General features: G+C 39.5%; 1 protein-coding gene across 1 annotated transcript in view; it reads right to left on the bottom strand.

Moving 5' to 3' along the window:
• glis3 (GLIS family zinc finger 3) overlaps positions 1-20,990 on the bottom strand; it is a gene marked incomplete at both ends in the record, with an annotated part of 76,341 nt that overhangs the window by 12,382 nt on the left and 42,969 nt on the right. The window contains 3 exons of the mRNA XM_079805217.1: positions 12,427-12,520; positions 14,023-14,143; positions 19,794-19,904. Coding sequence (XP_079661343.1) covers positions 12,427-12,520; positions 14,023-14,143; positions 19,794-19,904 — 326 coding nt within the window. The remainder of the gene's footprint in view (positions 1-12,426; positions 12,521-14,022; positions 14,144-19,793; positions 19,905-20,990) is intronic.

The raw sequence follows: 20,990 nt of genomic DNA, 5'->3' as shown, positions 1-20,990 counted from the left end.
TAGCAGATAATATGCATAAATATTTGCATATTGGTATGGCTTTAATCTGTGAAAAGTGATTTTGTTGTCAGTTTATTTATAGATTTGCTTATTAACTGTTCATACAGCGCCCCCCAAAAACCATTTGTACCCTTGTTACTTTTAAAATATCATGTCATTTATTGTAAGGAAAGATACTTTTTACCTAAACATTTGGCGAAAAGAAGTTTGTCTGGTTTAAAGGAGTCATATGATGCTGTTTTAAAAGCTCATTGTTTTGATTATTGTATGTCATAGACATTCTTTAATGTTCAAAAACACATTATTTTCTACACACTGTAAACTGTTGCGGCACCTCTATTCCCAGTCTGTCTGAAACATGCTGATTTCTACAAAGCCCCGCCTTCTGAAAAGCTCTGAGTGCTGTGATTGGCCAGCTGACCCAGTGCGTTTTGATTGGCCGAACATCTCCAGTATGTAACCGTATTCACGAGCTCAAGGCTTCTAAGGCAATTGTAAACACTGCTAATAATGTTGTCGGATTTATTAGTTCGAGCCCGAGTCTGATTTCGTTGTGTTGTGGCTTGATTTTGTTTGTTGTGTTGTGGCTTGATTTTGTTCGTTGTGTTGTGGCTTGATTTAATTCGTTGTGTTGTGGCTTGTGGCTTGATTTTGTTGTGTTGTGGCTTGATTTAATTAATTGTGTTGTGTTGTGGCTTGATTTCGTTGTGTTGTGGCTTGATTTAATTTGTTGTGTTGTGGCTTGTGTTGTGGCTTGATTTAATTAATTGTGTTGTGTTGTGGCTTGATTTCGTTGTGTTGTGGCTTGATTTAATTTGTTGTGTTGTGGCTTGTGTTGTGGCTTGATTTAATTCGTTGTGGCTTGATTTCGTTGTGTTGTGGCTTGATTTAATTTGTTGTGTTGTGGCTTGATTTTGTTGTGTTGTGGCTTGATTTAATTCGTTGTGGCTTGTGGCTTGATTTCGTTGTGTTGTGGCTTGATTTCGTTGTGTTGTGGCTTTAATTAATTCATTGTGTTGTGTTGTGGCTTGATTTCATTGTGTTGTGGTGTGGCTTGATTTAATTCGTTGTGTTGTGGCTTGTGGCTTGATTTCGTTGTGTTGAGGCTTGATTTAATTAATTGTGTTGTGTTGTGGCTTGATTTCGTTGTGTTGGGTTGTGGCTTGATTTAATTTGTTGTGGCTTGTGGCTTGATTTCGTTGTGTTGTGGCTTGATTTAATTCGTTGTGTTGTGGCTTGTGGCTTGATTTCGTTGTGTTGAGGCTTGATTTAATTCAATGTGTTGTGGCTTGATTTCGTTGTGTTGTGTTGTGGCTTGATTTAATTCGTTGTGGCTTGTGGCTTGATTTCGTTGTGTTGTGTTGTGTTGTGGCTTGATTTAATTCGTTGTGGCTTGTGGCTTGATTTTGTTGTGTTGTGGCTTGATTTTGTTGTGTTGTGGCTAGGGTTGGGTACCGAAACCCGGTGCCAATATGGATCAAAAGCGAAATAAACCCGATATAGCTGAGCTGTCAGCGCTATTGCGGCTGCTGTGTGTCATGTGAGAAGCATGACGCGTCGCCATGGAAACATTAAGGCGATGCGTTCTAAAATATTTAGCCAGAGAATATGATCATATTTCAAAATAAAGCTGAAGCTCGAAGTTGGTTTGTAGCAGAGCAAGAATATAGACGACTGCTGTTATTACTGTAACTGTTATTTATATTTAGGCCTGTTGTAGTTGGGTTAGGTGGCTATTAGGTTTTACTGTGAATTTGTAAATAAGTCAATAATAATTTGTAAATAAGTAAATTGTGCTTTGTATTTATTTATATTCATACATTTAAGTATACATTAAACTTTTAATAAATGGCTCAATTTAAATAAAAAAATAAAAAGCTATTTAATGTCATCCACCTCGTTTTGTGGCCTTTTAAAAAAAAAAAAGTATCGGTTCAGGCACCGTTTAGGCACCGGTACCGTTTTGAAAAGTATCGGTTTGGCACCGGAATCGCCAACCCCAACCCTAGTTGTGGCTTGTGACTTGATTTCGTTGTGTTATGGCTTGATTTCATTCGTTGTGTTGTGGCTTGATTTCGTTGTGTTGTGTTGTGGCTTGATTTTGTTGTGTTGTGGCTTGATTTCGTTGTGTTGTGTTGTGGCTTGATTTCGTTGTGTTGGGTTGTGGCCTGATTTCGTTGTGTTGGGTTGTGGCTTGATTTAGTTGTGTTGGGTTGTGGCTTGATTTAGTTGTGTTGTGGCTTGATTTAATTCGTTGTGTTGTGCCTTGATTTAATTTGTTGTGTTGTGGCTCGATTTCGTTTGTTGTGTTGTGGCTTGATTTCGTTGTGTTGGGTTGTGGCCTGATTTCGTTGTGTTGGGTTGTGGCTTGATTTCGTTGTGTTGGGTTGTGGCTTGATTTAGTTGTGTTGTGGCTTGATTTAATTCGTTGTGTTGTGCCTTGATTTAATTTGTTGTGTTGTGGCTCGATTTCGTTTGTTGTGTTGTGGCTTGATTTCGTTGTGTTGTGTTGTGGCTTGATTTCGTTGTGTTGGGTTGTGGCTTGATTTCGTTGTGTTGGGTTGTGGCTTGATTTAGTTGTGTTGTGGCTTGATTTAATTCGTTGTGTTGTGCCTTGATTTAATTTGTTGTGTTGTGGCTCGATTTCGTTTGTTGTGTTGTGGCTTGATTTCGTTGTGTTGGGTTGTGGCCTGATTTCGTGTGTTGTGTTGTGGCTTGATTTAGTTGTGTTGTGGCTTGATTTCGTTGTGTTGGGTTGTGGCCTGATTTCGTTGTGTTGTGTTGTGGCTTGATTTAGTTGTGTTGTGGCTTGATTTCATTCATTGTGTTGTGGCTTGATTTCGTTGTGTTGTGGATTGATTTCGTTGTGGTGTGGCTTGATGTCGTTGTGTTGTGGCTTGATTTAATTCGTTGTGTTGTGCCTTGTGGCTTGATTTCGTTGAGTTGTGGCTTGATTTCATTCGTTGTGTTGTGGTTTGATTTCATTCGTTGTGTTGTGGCTTGATTTAATTCGTTGTGGCTTGTGGCTTGATTTCGTTGTGTTGTGGCTTGATTTAATTTGTTGTGTTGTGTTGTGGCTTGATTTAGTTGTGTTGTGGCTTGATTTCGTTGTGTTGTGTTGTGGCTTGATTTAATTTGTTGTGTTGTGGCTTGTGGCTTGATTTCGTTGTGTTGTGTTGTGGCTTGATTTAATTAATTGTGTTGTGGCTTGATTTCATTCATTGTGTTGTGGCTTGATTTCGTTGTGTTGTGGATTGATTTCGTTGTGGTGTGGCTTGATGTCGTTGTGTTGTGGCTTGATTTCGTTGTGTCGTGGCTTGATTTAATTCGTTGTGGTTTGATTTCATTGCGGTGTGGCTTGATTTTGTTGTGTTGTGGCTTGATTTTGTGTTGTGGCTTGAGTTTTTTGTGTTGTGGCTTGATTTCATTGTGTTGTGGCTTGATTTTGTTGTGTTGTGGCTTGAGTTCGTTGTGTTGTAGCTTGATTTCGTCGTGGTGTGGCTTGATTTCGTTGTGCTGTGGCTTGATTTTGTTGTGTTGTGGCTTGATTTCATTCGTTGTGGCTTGATTTTGTTGTGTTGTGGCTTGATTTCGTTGTGTTGTGGCTTGATTTAATTTGTTGTGGCTTAATTTTGTGTTGTGGCATGATTTCGTTGTGTTGTGGCATGATTTCATTCGTTGTGGCTTAATTTTGTTGAGTTGTGGCTTGATTTTGTTGTGTCGTGGCTTGATTTCATTAATTGTGGTTCGATTGCATTGTGGTGTGGCTTGATTTTTTTGTGTTGTGGCTTGATTTCATTTGTTCTGGCTTGATTTCGTTGTGTTGTGGCTTGATATTGTTGTGTTGTGGCTTGATTTCATTCGTTGTGGCTTAATTTCGTTGAGTTGTGGCTTGATTTCATTCGTTGTGGCTTGATTTCGTTGTATTGTGGCTTGATTTCGTTGTATTGTGGCTTGATTTTGTTGTATTGTGGCTTGATTTTGCTGTGTTGTGGCTTGATTTTGTTATGTTGTGGCTTGATTTCAGTGTATTGTGGCTTGATTTTGTTGTATTGTGGCTTGATTTTGTTGTGTTGTAGCTTGATTTAATTGTATTGTGGCTTGATTTCATTGTATTGTGGCTTGATTTTGCTGTGTTGTGGCTTGATTTTGTGTTGTGGCTTGATTTTGTTCGTTGTGGCTTGATTTTCTTGTGTTGTGGCTTGATTTCATTCGTTGTGTTGTGGCTTGATTTCGTTCGTTGTGGCTTGATTTTTTTGTGTTGTGGCTTGATTTTGTTGTGTTGTGGCCTGATTTCATTTGTTCTGGCTTGATTTTGTTGTGTTGTGGCTTGATATTGTTGTGTTGTGGCTTGATTTCATTCGTTGTGGCTTAATTTCGTTGAGTTGTGGCTTGATTTCATTCGTTGTGGCTTGATTTCGTTGTATTGTGGCTTGATTTTGTTGTATTGTGGCTTGATTTTGTTGTATTGTGGCTTGATTTTGCTGTGTTGTGGCTTGATTTTGTTGTGTTGTGGCTTGATTTCATTGTATTGTGGCTTGATTTTGTTGTATTGTGGCTTGATTTTGTTGTGTTGTAGCTTGATTTAATTGTATTGTGGCTTGATTTCATTGTATTGTGGCTTGATTTTGCTGTGTTGTGGCTTGATTTTGTGTTGTGGCTTGATTTTGTTCGTTGTGGCTTGATTTTCTTGTGTTGTGGCTTGATTTCATTCGTTGTGTTGTGGCTTGATTTCGTTCGTTGTGGCTTGATTTTGTTGTGTTGTGGCTTGATTTCATTGTATTGTGGCTTGATTTCGTTGTATTGTGGCTTGATTTCGCTGTGTTGTGGCTTGATTTCATTGTGGTGTGGCTTGATTTCATTCGTTGTGGCTTGACTGTTCGTTGTGGCTTGATTTCGTTGTATTGTGGCTTGATTTCATTTGTTGTGTTGTGGCTTTATTTTGTTCGTTGTGGCTTGATTTCGTTGTATTTGGACTTGATTTCATTCGTTGTGTTGTGGCTTGATTTCGTTCGGTGTGGCTTGATGTCGTTGTGTTGTGGCTTGATTTCATTCGTTGTAGCTTGATTTCGTTGTGGTGTGGCTTGATTTTGTTGTGTTGTGGCTTGATTTCATTCGTTCTGACTTGATTTTGTTGTGTTGTGGCTTGATTTCGTTGTGTTGTATTGTGGCTTGATTTCGTTGTGTTGTGACTTGATTTCATTCGTTGTGTTGTGGCTTGATTTTGTTCGTTGTGGCTTGATTTCATTGTATTGTGGCTTGATTTCATTCGTTATGTTGAGGCTTGATTTCGTTCGTTGTGGCTTGATTTTGTTGTGTTGTGGCTTGATTTTGTTGTTGTGTGGCTTGATTACGTTGTGTTGTGGCTTGATTTTGTTGTGTTGTGGCTTGATTTAATTGTGTCGTGGCTTGATGTTGTTGTGTTGTGGCTTGATTTAATTCGTTGTGGTGTGGCTTGATTTCACTGTTGTGGCTTGATTTTGTTGTGTTGTGACTTGATTTCATAGTATTTTGGCTTGATTTTGTTGTATAGTGGCTTGATTTCGCTGTGTTGTGGCTTGATTTTGTTGTGTTGTGGCTTGATTTCATTTGTTGTATCTTGATTTTGTTGTGGTGTGGCTTGATTTTGTTGTGTTGTGGCTTGATTTCATTCATTCTAGCATGATTTTGTTGTGTTGTGGCTTGATCTCGTTGTGTTGTGGCTTGATTTTATTAGTTGTGACTTGATTTTGTTGTGTTGTGACTTGATTTCATTCGTTGTGTTGTGGCTTGATTTAATTCGTTGTGGCTTGATTTCGTTGTGGTCTGGCTTGATTTTGTAGTATTGTGGCTTGATTTCACTGTGTTGTGGCTTGATTTTTTTGTGTTATGGCTTGATTTCATAGTATTTTGGCTTGATTTCGTTGTATAGTGGCTTGATTTCGCTGTATTGTGGCTTGATTTTATTCGTTGTGGCTTGATTTTGTTGTGGTGTGGCTTGATTTTGTTGTGTTGTGGCTTGATTTCATTCATTCTAGCTTGATTTTGTTGTGTTTTGGCTTGATCTCGTTGTGATGTGGCTTGATTTAATTAGTTGTGGCTTGATTTCATTGTGTTGTGACTTGATTTCATTCGTTGTGTTGTGGCTTGATTTTGTTCGTTGTGGCTTGATTTCGTTGTATTGTGGCTTGATTTCATTCGTTGTGTTGTGGCTTGATGTCGTTGGGTCGTGGCTTGATTTCGTTGTGTTGTGGCTTGATTTTGTTGTGTTGTGGCTTGATTTCGTTGTGGTGTGGCTTGATTTTGTTGTGTTGTGGCTTGATTTTGTTGTGTTGTGGCTTGATTTCGTTGTGGTGTGGCTTGATGTCTTTGTGTTGTGGCTTGATTTTGTTGTGTTGTGGCTTGATTTCGTTGTGGTGTGGCTTGATTTAGTTGTGTCGTGGCTTGATGTTGTTGTGTTGTGGCTTGAGTTTGTTGTGTTGTGGCTTGATTTCGTTGTGTTGTGGCTTGATTAAGTTGTGTCTAGGCTTGATGTTGTTGTGTTGTGGCTTGAGTTTGTTGTGTTGTGGCTTGATTTCATTGTATTTTGGCTTGATTTTGTTGTGGCTTGATTTCGCTGTGTTGTGGCTTGATTTTGTTGTGTTGTGGCTTGATTTCATTCATTGTGGCTTGATTTTGTTGTGTTGCGGCATGATTTTGTTGTGTTGTGGCTTGATTTCATTCATTCTGGCTTGATTTTGTTGTGTTGTGGCTTGATTGCGTAGTGTTGTGGCTTGATTTCATTCGTTGTGTTGTGGCTTGATTTCGCTCATTGTGGCTTGATTTTGTTGTGTTGTGGCTTGATTTCATTCGTTGTGGCTTGATTTCGTTGTATTGTGGCTTGATTTTGTTGTATTGTGGCTTGATTTCGTTGTGGTGTTGCTTGATTTCATTCATTGTAGCTTGATTTCATTTGTTGTGTTGTGGCTTGATTTCGTTCGTTGTGGCTTGATTTCATTGTGTTGTGGCATGATTTCATTCGTTGTGGCATGATTTCATTCGTTGTGGCTTGATTTCATTCGTTGTGTTGTGGCTTGATGATGTTGGGTCGTGGCTTGATTTCGTTGTGTTGTGGCTTGATTTTGTTGTGTTGTGGCTTGATTTCGTTGTATTGTGGCTTGATTTAATACATGGTGTTGTGGCTTGATTACGTTCATTGTGGCTTGATTTCGTTGTGTTGTGGCTTGATTTTGTTGTGTTGTGACTTGATTTCATTCGTTGTGTTGTGGCTTGATTTCGTTCATTGTGGCTTGATTTTGTTGTGTTGTGGCTTGATTTAGTTGTGTCGTGGCTTGTTGTTGTGTTGTGGCTTGAGTTTGTTGTGTTGTGGCTTGATTTGATTCGTTGTGGTTTGATTTCGTTGTGGTGTGGCTTGATTTCGTTGTGTTGTGGCTTGATTTTGTTGTGTTGTGACTTGATTTCATTCGTTGTGTTGTGGCTTGATTTCGTTCATTGTGGCTTGATTTTGTTGTGTTGTGGCTTGATTTCATTCGTTGTGGCTTTATTTCGTTGTGTTGTGGCTTGATTTTGTTGTGTTGTGGCTTGATTTCATTCGCTGTGGCTTGATTTTGTTGTATTGTGGCTTGATTTTGTTGTATTGTGGATTGATTTCACTGTGTTGTGGCTTGATTTTGTTGTGTTGTGGCTTGATTTCATTGTATTTTGGCTTGATTTCGTTGTATAGTGGCTTGATTTCGCTGTGTTGTGGCTTGATTTTATTGTGTTGTGGCTTGATTTCATTGTGGTGTGACTTGATTTCGTTGTGTTGTGGCTTGATTTTGTTGTGTTGTGGCTTGATTTCATTCATTCTGGCTTGATTTTGTTGTGTTGTGGCTTGATCTCGTTGTGTTGTGGCTTGATTTAATTAGTTGTGGCTTGATTTTGTTGTGTTGTGGCTTGATTTCGTTCGTTGTGGCTTGATTTCGTTGTTTTGTGGCTTGATTTAATTTGTTGTGGCTTGATTTTGTTGTGTTGTGGCTTGATTTTGTTGTGTTGTGGCTTGATTTCGTTGTATTGTGGCTTGATTTAATTCATGGTGTTGTGGCTTGATTACGTTCGTTGTGGCTTGATTTCGTTGTATTGCGACTTGATTTAATTCGTTGTGTTGTGGCTTGATTTTGTTGTGTTGTGGATTGATTTCGCTGTGTTGTGGCTTGATTTTGTTGTGTTGTGGCTTGATTTCGTTGTGTTGTGGCTTTATTTCATTGTATTGTGGCTTGATTTTGTTGTATTGTGGCTTGATTTCACTGTGTTGTGGCTTGATTTAATTCGTTGTGGCTTGATTTTGTTGTGGCTTGATTTCATTCGTTGTGGCTTGATTTTGTTGTGGTGTGGCTTGATTTCGTTGTGTTGTGGCTTGATTTTGTTGTGTTGTGGCTTGATTTCATTCATTCTGGCTTGATTTTGTTGTGTAGCGGCTTGATCTCGTTGTGTTGTGGCTTGATTTAATTAGTTGTGGCTTGATTTTGTTGTGTTGTGGCTTGATTTAATTCTTTGTGTTGTGGCTTGATGTCGTTGGGTCGTGGCTTGATTTTGTTGTGTTGTGGCTTGATTTTGTTGTGTTATGGCTTGATTTTGTTTTGTTGTGGCTTGATTTCGTTGTGTTGTGGCTTGATTTAGTTGTGTCGTGGCTTGATGTTGTTTTGTTGTGGCTTGAGTTTGTGTTGTGGCTTGATTTAATTCGTTGTTGTTTGATTTTGTTGTGTTGTGGCTTGATTTCATTCGTTGTGGCTTGATTTTGTTGTGTTGTGGCTTGATTTCATTGTGTTGTGGCTTGATTTAGTTGTCGTGGCTTGATGTTGTTTTGTCGTGGCTTGAGTTTGTTGTGTTGTGGCTTGATTTAATTCGTTGTGGCTTGATTTCGTTGTATTGTGGCTTGATTTTGTTGTATTGTGGCTTGATTTCTTTGTGTTGTGGCTTGATTTAGTTGTCGTGGCTTGATGTTGTTTTGTCGTGGCTTGAGTTTGTTGTGTTGTGGCTTGATTTCATTCGTTGTGGCTTGATTTCGTTGTATTGTGGCTTGATTTTGTTGTGTTGTGGCTTGATTTCATTGTGTTGTGGCTTGATTTAGTTGTCGTGGCTTGATGTTGTTTTGTCGTGGCTTGAGTTTGTTGTGTTGTGGCTTGATTTCATTCGTTGTGGCTTGATTTCGTTGTATTGTGGCTTGATTTTGTTGTATTGTGGCTTGATTTCTTTGTGTTGTGTCTTGATTTCTTTGTGTTGTGTCTTGATTTTGTTGTGTTGTGTTGTGTCGTGGCTTGATTTCAGATCGGAAAAGCATTTATAAAGTGTCTAACATGAGTTGTGAGGTTTTGTGGACAGGTTGTAGCTACAGTTTTGTGTTATGGACGTGGTAGTTTTACAAAGTGTGTCTTCCTCTGTGTTTGTACCTCAGAGCATCGGTGTAATGTGCAGAAACGACCCCTCGCGGACATTCAGACGGACGTGTGTTTAAAACCACATGATCAATCATAACTGAGGTGCAGTTTCAAATGGCGAGTGACATTTTTCATTGTGTTTTTTCCTGGAAGTAGAGAGTACAGGAACGGCTTATAATAGAGTGAAATCTGGGAAAACACAGGTCAGAGGTTTTCCACAGCTGATTTAGCACAAAGTGAGGTGATTACGGCGATCCCACTGCATTGTATAACTCTCTCTCTCTCTCTCTCTCTCTTCTCTCTCTCTCTCTCTCTCTCTCTCTCTCTCTCTCTCTCTCTCTCTCTCTCTCTCTCTCTCTCTCTCTCTGGTTGAGTTCCTGGCTAACACGGCCCTTGAGCCCAATGAGTCCGATCGGCTCTCCGTCTTGGATCCCGTGGCGTGCGCTGTGCCCACCGCTGATGCCCGCACAATGCACATCTGCGCCCAGAAAAGGTTCCTCTCTCTGCCTTTGAAGTGGAATGCGTGCCGTCCAAAAATATAAGCCTCTTCCCAAAAGCTTTTGCCACAGTAATGTGTAAAACACACAAAAGCGCAGCGGAGCCTTTCTCCGGAGAAAAGGCCGCTTTATCAGAGTCAGATTACTGCAGCCATAACGCCATGACAACCGGCACACATTGGTGGCAGATCAGAGGGAAAGAAAAGAGCGCTGGAGCTTTTGAGTCAGGCATCGCGACTCACTCCGCCAAGAGAAACTTCAGATGAATGTAAACTAGACAGTGATTCAGTCTCGATTGAGCTTCGACCAGGAGCAGCGATAGGGAAAAACATACGGCATTCAGCGGATTATTAGACTCGATTCATCAGGCCTGAAAGGACGGGCACACACACTGGCACATAGAAGTGATGCCAGCTTCACGCCGCGGCTAACCTGTCTTTCACCACTCTGATCTTTGACTGAATACCAAAGCACCGTCATTTTCTCCAGGCTTTTCTCCTCACTCATGTCTTTCAGACGTCGAGTGAACTTGCTCGCAGTTTTGAGGCCGTTCTCAGGGTCTCGTTTGTCCGCAAGGAAATTCAAAGCACTTTTTGTTTCCTTAAATGCTGACAATTAATCATTCGAATAATTCATGTTTTTGTGAAGGTATCACTTACAGGGTTAGTTCACCCAAAAATGAAAATTCTGTCATTAATGACTGACCCTCATGTGGTTGGACACCCGTCAGACCTCCGTTCATCTTCAGACACAAATGAAGATATTTTAGTGTAAATCTGATGCTGAGAAAGGCTTCAGATAGGCCTCCATTGGCATTCAGTACATTTACACTCACAAGACCCATAAAAGGCACTAAAAACGTCGTTACAAAGTCCATCTCACCACAGTGACTCTACAATAATTTTACGATGCGACGACAATAGTTTTTGTGCGCAAAAAAAAATCAAAATAACACCTTTATCCAGCTTGTCTTCCGTGTGTGTCTCCACGACGCATGCGTGAGAATATGAGCAGATCCGGCGTTCGGGAATCCATGAAATGCCACTTTAGCCCCATTTTGAGAACTACGCCGAGACCTAAAGCACGATCAGTGTAGAATTCAACAGCTGAGATACGCGCGTCTTCCTCTGCTCGTAAACAAATCTCTTCTGGGTCATGTGTCCGAACGCCGGATCTGCTCATATTCTCACGCATGCGTCGTGGAGACACACACGGAAGACAAGAACAAGTTGGATAAAGGTGTTATTTTGATTTTTTTTTGCGCACAAAAACTATTGTCGTCGCATCGTAAGATTATTGTAGAGTCACTGTGGTGAGATGGACTTTGTAACGACGTTTTTAGTGCCTTTTATGGGTCTTGTGAGTGTAAATGTACTGAATGCCAATGGAGGCCTATCTGAAGCCTTTCTCAGCATCAGCTTTACACTAAAATATCTTCATTTGTGTCTGAAGATGAACGGAGGTCTGACGGGTGTCCAACCACATGAGGGTGAGGAATTAATGACAGAATTTACATTTTTTGGGTGAACTAACCCTTTAAGGGAGGATTTTTAAGTTGATCTCGATCGTTGTACCTTTGTGAGCACTGTCTATAGGGAAAAACCCGAACCGGATTGGTGCTTGCAACACGGAGCTTTTACAGTTAGTGATGGGAATGTCAAAACATGTCTGTTCATATTGTTAAAGGTAACCCTTCACCAAATTGATCTCATTTAGTTGTTGTTCTGTCCTTTAAAATTTAGTAATTATGTTGCCTCTGGCTTGGCGTGCTCAGTTGGGGACACTAAATTTTTCAACTAAACATCGAAATACATCTAAATAATAAACTAAATTAACCATTTAAACTAAATTACTGATCAAATTATTGATCTAAAGCCCACACTGTCACTGTATGATACTTGAAATTTTTCCAGAATGGCTATACAGCTGAATAAAATTATGCTGCATTATTTTCCTGTTTAACACTGTAAAGCTGCTTTGAAACAATCTACATTGTTAAAAGCGCTATATAAATAAAGTTGACTTGACTTGACTTGACTTTAAGTTGCTTTGGTACAAAATATCTAAATTCAACCAGTAACCATGTCTGACAAAAATATGATGAACTAAAAATGTCTTCATCTCTAAATCTGCACATTCATTTCAACATTACTAGCAACTAAAGTGCTTTTTCCTGCTGAACTGAGATAAATAATAACGGTCAATGAACACAACCCCCCCCCCATGATCAGAAAATCAGAAATCTCATAACACATTTTATGTTCATTCACATGTATAGTCTCTACTTAACTAAATGTGTCTAATATTGAACACTGCTCTCTTCTGTGCTTCACATTGCACACTGCAAAAAATGCTTTTATTACTTAGTATTTTTGTATGTGTGTTGTGGTGTGAGTTCTAAAGGCGAAAGGGGGTCAAACACAGTATTAGTGTGTGTTCCTAATAATCCTTTAGGTGAGTGTATGTCACATGACTTGTGCTGTCCTTAAAGTCAAAACATGTGATTTAATTCTTTGTAAAGGGAGTTTTGGTACCTGTTGTTGGCCTGTAGCGGAGGCAGCAGCGCGCCAGGATGAGTGTGTGTGCCGGCGGGGATCTGCATCAGGCTGGGCTGGTTTAGGGTGAACACTTGCACATGGACACAAGACAACATAGAAAATCATCATTACTGTTCATAAAGGGAAGAGCCGTTGCCGTTAGCCATCACGGGAATGAAACATCAAAACGATTCTGAAAGCTCTTCAGGTTTAAAACACACAGATGTAGTTTAGAGATGCTCGATTCTCTTTACATTGGAAGCGTGTTTGTGGGCACCAAATACAGGACGTGGTCTGAGCTGGAGTTGTGAAGCGCTAACTGGACTAAAAATAGAGCTGAATATTAATGTAGAGTAATGAGGGGTTGTTTTGTGTGTTTTGTTTTAGTCTTGTTTCTGATCCGTCTATTATATGCACAAAAGGGTAACATTGTGCCATTGTAATGCACTTTATAATGCATTGTATGATCTTATGAATAATTGTAACAACAGTATATTATATATTCATTGAACTCGCCTTTAGAAAATATAATGCATTAATCCCTTGACTGTGACCGTCCTCCTGGCATTTTTTTTTATCATATGTTTTAGTAATTATCATAAATTAGGTATCATTCAAACGCTTACGAACTCAAAATTCATCCTGTGGAAACCGCTTTGAAATCGGACATCGTGTTACCATGGAAACGGTACTCTAAATTATTCTAGCGGTCTCCTCCCCTAGTGGGCAGTGTCATGTTTCATATTACAACATTTATTTTAACTACTTTATAATCAAAATCTTTTCTAATCTTGACAAAACACATATCGTCGGAAAGGTCTGAGTCTCAAGAGTCCATATTTGGGGACTGTTTTGTGATGGAAGTGACATTCGGATGAAAATTTACCAGAAAATGCATCAAAAAAACAATTAATTGAATGTTTGTGACACCCGGTGGCTGTTTTTGGGACAGCGCCGAAACAAAATCTCATGGGAACTTTAATTTTTGTGACATCAACTTCAAATTTGGAACCCAACTTGGTTAGACATATGGCTTTGATTTTATAGTAATTTTAGATTAAAATTTGTTTGTAAAATATATATTTTATATAAAATAAAAAATATTTAGTACAGTGTTTTTTATTTACAGTAAACTTCCATAACTTTTTAATACGTTCATATTTTGAATAGCTTTTCAGCAATAATCTGCAGAGTTTCTTCTTTAAAACGAGACCTAACTTTGGTCTATATTCCAAAGCATTCTTTAAGTTAAGTTTGGATAGTGCATTTTAATGTGTATTCTCAAATGGGGAGGGGGGTTAAGGGGTTAAAACATGACAAAACCAATTTCAGACCTAACAAGAAATCTGCAAATATTATAATGCATTTTAACTTTAGTTATAAGCGTTTAGCTTTTTATATTTCATTTTATTTGTTAACGTTTTATTTCAAGTATAATTTTGTGAGGGACAGTAACACACACACACACACACACACACACACACACACACACACACACACACACACACACACACACACACACACACACACACACACACACACACACACACACACGCACGTCCTTGAACACATGACTATTGTAAGAGTTCATACCAGTGTAGAGATCATCAGTGGGTGACTGGTGCTTGGTCTCAATCAGGTCCAGTGGCGAGAGGCTGTGCTGCAGCGGCTGAACCGTCAGACACTCGGCCAGTCCGTCCTGACTGCGTCTCAACTGCATCACATGAAATACGGTCATAATCATGCGTGACCCTAAAGGTCAACAAGGGACACTTTTGCACTTTTGTTTCTGAGGAACACGAGAAACTGGCTGAACAGTGAAAGGTGAGAGTGTGTCAGTGTGGAGCCAGAACTCAACGCCAGTTTGAGAAAACTGCGTGTGAATAGCTATTTTGCAGGCGAAAAAGGCAAGTTATGTTTTGAGGACGGATTATAAAGAAAAACATCTGGAATAACATGCAATTCGGGAAAAAGTTCTGGAATTCTGGAAAAGCGTACACTTTAAACGACAACATCTGGAATAGCGTGCACTTTAAACTACAATGTCCGGTCTAGTGTGCATCTGGAATAGCGTGCACTTTGAACAACATCTGGAATAGTGTGCATCTGGAATAACGTGCACTTTGAACAAAATCTGGAATAGTGTGCATTTTAAACTACAACATCTGGAATAGTGTGCATCTGGAAAAGCGTGCACTTTGAACAAAATTTGGAATAGTGTGCATTTTAAACTACAACATCTGGAATAGTGTGCATCTGGAAAAGCGTGCACTTTGAACAAAATTTGGAATAGTGTGCACTTTAAACTACAACATCTGGAATAGTGTGCATCTGGAATAGCGTGCACTTTGAACAAAATCTGGAATAGTGTGCATTTTAAACTACAACATCTGGAATAGTGTGCATCTGGAAAAGCGTGCACTTTGAACAAAATTTGGAATAGTGTGCACTTTAAACTACAACATCTGGAATAGTGTGCATCTGGAATAGCGTACACTTTAAACTACAACATCTGGAATAGTGTGCATCTGGAATAGCATGCACTTTAAACGACAACATCTGTAATAGTGTGCATCTGGAATAGCGTGCACTTTAAACGACAACATCTGGAATAGTGTGCATCTGGAATAGCATGCACTTTAAACGACAACATCTGTAATAGTGTGCATCTGGAATAGCGTGCACTTTAAACGACAACATCTGGAATAGTGTGCATCTGGAATAGCGTACACTTTAAACTACAACATCTGTAATAGTGTGCATCTGGAATAGCGTGCACTTTAAACGACAACGTCTGGAATAGTGTGCATCTGGAATAGCGTGCACTTTGAACAACATCTGGAATAGCGTGCACTTTAAACGACAACATCTGGAATAGTGTGCATCTGGAATAGTGTGCACTTTGAACAACATCTGGAATAGCGTGCACTTTAAACTACAACATCTGGAATAGTGTGCATCTGGAATAGCGTGCACTTTGAACAACATCTGGAATAGCATGCACTTTAAACTACAACATCTGTAATAGTGTGCATCTGGAATAACTTGCACTTTAAAGGACAACATCTGGAATAGTGTGCATCTGGAATAGCGTGCACTTTAAACAACAACATCTGTAATAGTGTGCATCTGGAATAGCGTGCACTTTGAACAACAACATCTATAATAGTGTGCATCTGGAATAGCGTGCACTTTGAACAACATCTGGAATAGCATGCACTTTAAACTACAACATCTGGAATAGTGTGCATCTGGAATAGCGTGCACTTTGAACAACAACATCTGGCTGGAATAGCATGCACTTTAAACGACAACATCTGGAATAGTGTGCATCTGGAATAGCGTGCACTTTAAACGACAACATCTGGAATAGTGTGCATCTGGAATAGCGTGCACTTTGAACAACATCTGGAATAGCGTGCACTTTAAACGACAACATCTGGAATAGTGTGCATCTGGAATAGTGTGCACTTTGAACAACATCTGGAATAGCGTGCACTTTAAACTACAACATCTGGAATAGTGTGCATCTGGAATAGCGTGCACTTTGAACAACATCTGGAATAGCGTGCACTTTGAACAACAACATCTGGAATAGTGTGCATCTGGAATAGCATGCACTTTAAACGACAACATCTGTAATAGTGTGCATCTGGAATAGCGTGGAATAGCGTGCACTTTAAACAACAACATCTGGAATAGTGTGCATCTGGAATAGCGTGCACTTTGAACAACATCTGGAATAGCGTGCACTTTAAACTACAACATCTGGAATAGTGTGCACCTGGAATAGCCTGCACTTTGAACAACATCTAGAATAGCGTGCACTTTAAACTACAACATCTGTAATAGTGTGCATCTGGAATAACTTGCACTTTAAAGGACAACATCTGGAATAGTGTGCATCTGGAATAGCGTGCACTTTAAACAACAACATCTGTAATAGTGTGCATCTGGAATAGCGTGCACTTTGAACAACAACATCTGTAATAGTGTGCATCTGGAATAGCGTGCACTTTGAACAACATCTGGAATAGCATGCACTTTAAACTACAACATCTGGAATAGTGTGCATCTGGAATAGCGTGCACTGTGAACAACATCTGGAATAGCGTGCACTTTAAACTACAACATCTGTAATAGTGTGCATCTGGAATAGCGTGCACTTTAAAGGACAACATCTGGAATAGTGTGCATCTGGAATAGCGTGCACTTTGAACAACATCTGGAATAGCGTGCACTTTAAACTACAACATCTGTAATAGTGTGCATCTGGAATAGCGTGCACTTTGAACAACAACATCTGTAATAGTGTGCATCTGGAATAGCGTGCACTTTGAACAACATCTGGAATAGCGTGCACTTTAAACTACAACATCTGGAATAGTGTGCATCTGGAATAGCGTGCACTTTAAACAACAACATCTAGAATAGTGTGCATCTGGAATAGCGTGCACTTTAAACGACAACATCTGGAATAGTGTGCATCTGGAATAGCGTGCAATTTAAACAACAACATCTGTAATAGTGTGCATCTGGAATAGCGTGCACTTTAAATGACAACATCTGGAATAGCTTGCATCTGGAATAGCGTGCACTTTGAACAACATCTGGAATAGCGTGCACTTTGAACAATATCTGGAATAGCGTGCACTTTAAACGACAACGTCTGTAATAGTGTGCATCTGGAATAGCGTGCACTTTGAACAACAACATCTGTAATAGCGTGCACTCCGAACGACAACATCTGGAATAGCCTGCACTCCGAACGACAACATCTGTAATAGCGTGCACTCCGAACGACAACATCTGGAGTAGCGTGCGCTCCGAACGACAACATCTGGAATAGCGTGCACTCCGAACGACAACATCTGGAATAACGTGCACTCCGAACGACAACATATGGAATAGCGTGCACTCCGAATGACAACATCTGGAATAATGTGCCCATTGAAAGACAACATCTGGAATAATGTGCACATTAAAAGACAACATCTGGAATAATGTGCACATTGAAAGACAACATCTGGAATAATGTGCACATTGAAAGACAACATCTGGAATAATGTGCCCATTAAAAGACAACATCTGGAATAATGTGCCCATTGAAAGACAACATCTGGAATAATGTGCACATTGAAAGACAACATCTGGAATAATGTGCACATTGAAAGACAACATCTGGAATAATGTGCCCATTGAAAGACAACATCTGGAATAATGTGCACATTGAAAGACAACATCTGGAATAATGTGCACTCCGAACGTCAACATCTGGAATAATACGCACTTTGGACGACAACATCTGGAATAGCGTTCACAAGAAGACCAATAAAGTATATTTTGATTTGATGATTTGATGCTGGCTTAAAGACTGCATTCACTTTCCAAATGTTATTATAGCACATCGATGGATAATGGCTTGGATAATTGGCACATAATCCGTTGCTTAATTGAGCTGAATGTACAGTAATTAATCATAAGCATATGGTTTAATATCACAGCCGAGCTCTCGACCTGCAGTGCATGGTGATTATATTTAGCGTCTCTAAGAATATATCCTGTGTAATTCCTAATAATCACTGGTGAGCTGAGCGTACACAGATTGGACAGATCCCGTGTGCGCAGGTTGACGTGTTGCGCTATTTTCTCTCTTCCAGAAACGTCTACCTGAGGAATCTGTATCTATGGTGATGTGACCTTTATTCTGTTCCTCTGTGATAATGAACGGCTCCTACACAAGCCTGCTAACAAGTTACAAGTTTAGAGACTTCGTTATCAACTCCCCCCTTGACAAATGCAACATATTCCATCACAAACACATACACAACTCTCAAGAAGTACAAACACCACAACAAAAGTTCAGATTTTAAATGATTAAAATGTTTCTGAACGAGTCACAAAGTCTGCGTTTATGTGATCATAACTCCAGTAAAACAGTGTAATATTACTCCAGCTGTTCTCTATGTGAATATATAAAGTGTGATTTATTCCTGTGATCTTCATCATCATTACTCCAGTCTTCAGTGTCACATGACCCTTCACTGATCATTCTCATATGAGGATCTGATGCTCAACACACATTTATGATTATTATCAGTGTTCATATTTCTGATGCATTTCATTTCTCAGGATTCTTTGATGAATAGAAAGTGCATAAGAACAGCATTATCTGAAACAGAATCTTTTGTAACATTATAAAATGTCACTTTTGATCAATTTAATGTTTTCAACATTTTTAAAAATGATAAATTCAGCTTTGATCACAGGAATAAATTACACTTTACTGTATATTCACATCTACACTGGAGGAATATTACACTGATTACTGGAGTTATGATTAAGGTGAGACACTGCAGTGGTCAATCTTGAGATTTTGGGCCAGTTTGCTCCCAAAATATGTCAATATTACACATTAAGATGGTTTTTCATTATATTTTGTCAACTTGCGCCTTTAGATTTCAACCCGAAATCATCAAAAGTCATTCTAGCGCGAGCTCTTGTGCGTCTCCATTCACAGAAACATGTCTCATTATAAAGCTCTCTGTCTCACACACAGCTCTGGCTAATCCACATATGGACATTTCCTTTGTAGAACGAACCAACCCGAAAAAAACACATCTGATTGGTCGATGTGAATTTCCGACCGCGTGATTGGTTCTCACGTCCGCCTGAGAGAAAATGCAGACAACGCTGAAATCAGCTCATAAACGTTCGCAGAAAAGACGACAACAGCTGTCACTTGCAAAAAGAAAGTAAACAACAACAGATTAGACGATGAAACCCCGTCAGCGAATCAGATTCAATCAGTTACAGACGGACACACACAAACAGGGACAGCTCGTTTGCAGTTAGTGTGACTTTAGTTAGTTCACCTAAAATGTAAATTCTGTCATTAATGACTGACCCTCATGTGTCATAAATGTTCTATAGCCTATTTAAGTTCAATAATATTTATTGAATATTTTGAGAAGATCTTTTGGTACTAAATACTATTTGTCAGCTTTAACGTGGCGATAATTCTGGATGCTTGAACAAATTATGAATAATTATTCATAAGTATGCAGTGTCATAACTACATATCTGATGTTTATAACCTAACTGTTAACCTAAACCAAACTGTTTGAAAATCAGTAGAAAATTTACCAAGTTATGGTTATTTCAAAAGAACACGCACCATTAAAAGGATGAATGTACAGTATGATGATGACATGAGGATGAATGTACAGTATGATGATGAATGTACAGTATGATGATGAATGTACAGTATGATGATGACATGAGGATGAATGTACAGTATGATGATGACATGAGGATGAATGTACAGTATGATGATCTCATAAGTGCTTTTATGAGTCTAGTACCTTTTTCCGGGCTTGTTGCTCCTTCACGGAGTGTGACTTGACGTGTTTGCGCAGAGAGCTGGGGTCTGTGTAGCGTTTGCCACAGCCCTGGATCTGACACGCGTAGGGTTTCTGCACACACACACACACACACACACACACACACACACACACACACACACACACACACACACACACACACACACACACACACACACATATACATACACACACACACATACACACACATACACACACACACACACACACACACACACACACACACACACACACACACACACACACACACACACACACTTATTTGCCTCATGTTTGCAGGTGTGTTGTGTGGGAGTGTTAAAGGGTTAGTTCACCCAAAAATGTGAATTGTGTCATTAATGACTGAGCCTCATGTGGTTGGACACCCGTCAGACCTCCGTTCATCTTCAGACACAAATGAAGATATTTTAGTGTAAATCTGATGCTCTGAAAGGCCTCCATTGGCTCAACTTTACACTCTCAAGACCCTTAAAAGACACTAAAGACTAAAGTTACAAAGTCCATCTCACTACAGCGGCTCTACAATAACTTTATGAATCGGCGAGAATAGTTTTTGTGCGCAAAAAAACCCCTAAATAACGACTTATATAGTGATGACGATTTCAAAACACGGCATCATGAAGCTTCGAAGCGTTATGAGTCAGTGAGTCGATTCAGCGGTTCAGAGCGTTATGAATCAGTGAGTCGATTCAGCGGTTCAGAGCGTTATGAATCAGTGAGTCGATTCAGCAGTTTGGCGGTTTGACACGCGATCCGAATCATGAATCGACTCACTGATTCATAACGCTCTGAACCGCTGAATCGACTCACTGATTCATAACGCTCCGAAGCTTCATGATGCTGTGTTTTGAAATCGTCATCACTATATAAGTCGTTATTTAGGGTTTTTTGCGCACAGAAACTATTCTCGTCTTCATAAAGTTATTGTAGAGCCGCTGTAGTGAGATGGACTTTGTAACTTTAGTCTTTAGTGTCTTTTAAGGGTCTTGAGAGTGTAAAGTTGAGCCAATGGAGGCCTTTCAGAGCATCAGCTTTACACTAAAATATCTTCATTTGTGTCTGAAGATGAACGGAGGTCTGACGGGTGTCCAACCACATGAGGCTCAGTCATTAATGACACAATTTTCATTTTTGGGTGAACTAACCCTTTAAGTTGTG

Source organism: Gobio gobio (assembly GCF_949357685.1).
Source record: "Gobio gobio genome assembly, chromosome: 22".
NCBI classification, from domain to species: domain Eukaryota; kingdom Metazoa; phylum Chordata; class Actinopteri; order Cypriniformes; family Gobionidae; genus Gobio; species Gobio gobio.
This window is presented reverse-complemented; position numbering and strand designations above follow the sequence as displayed.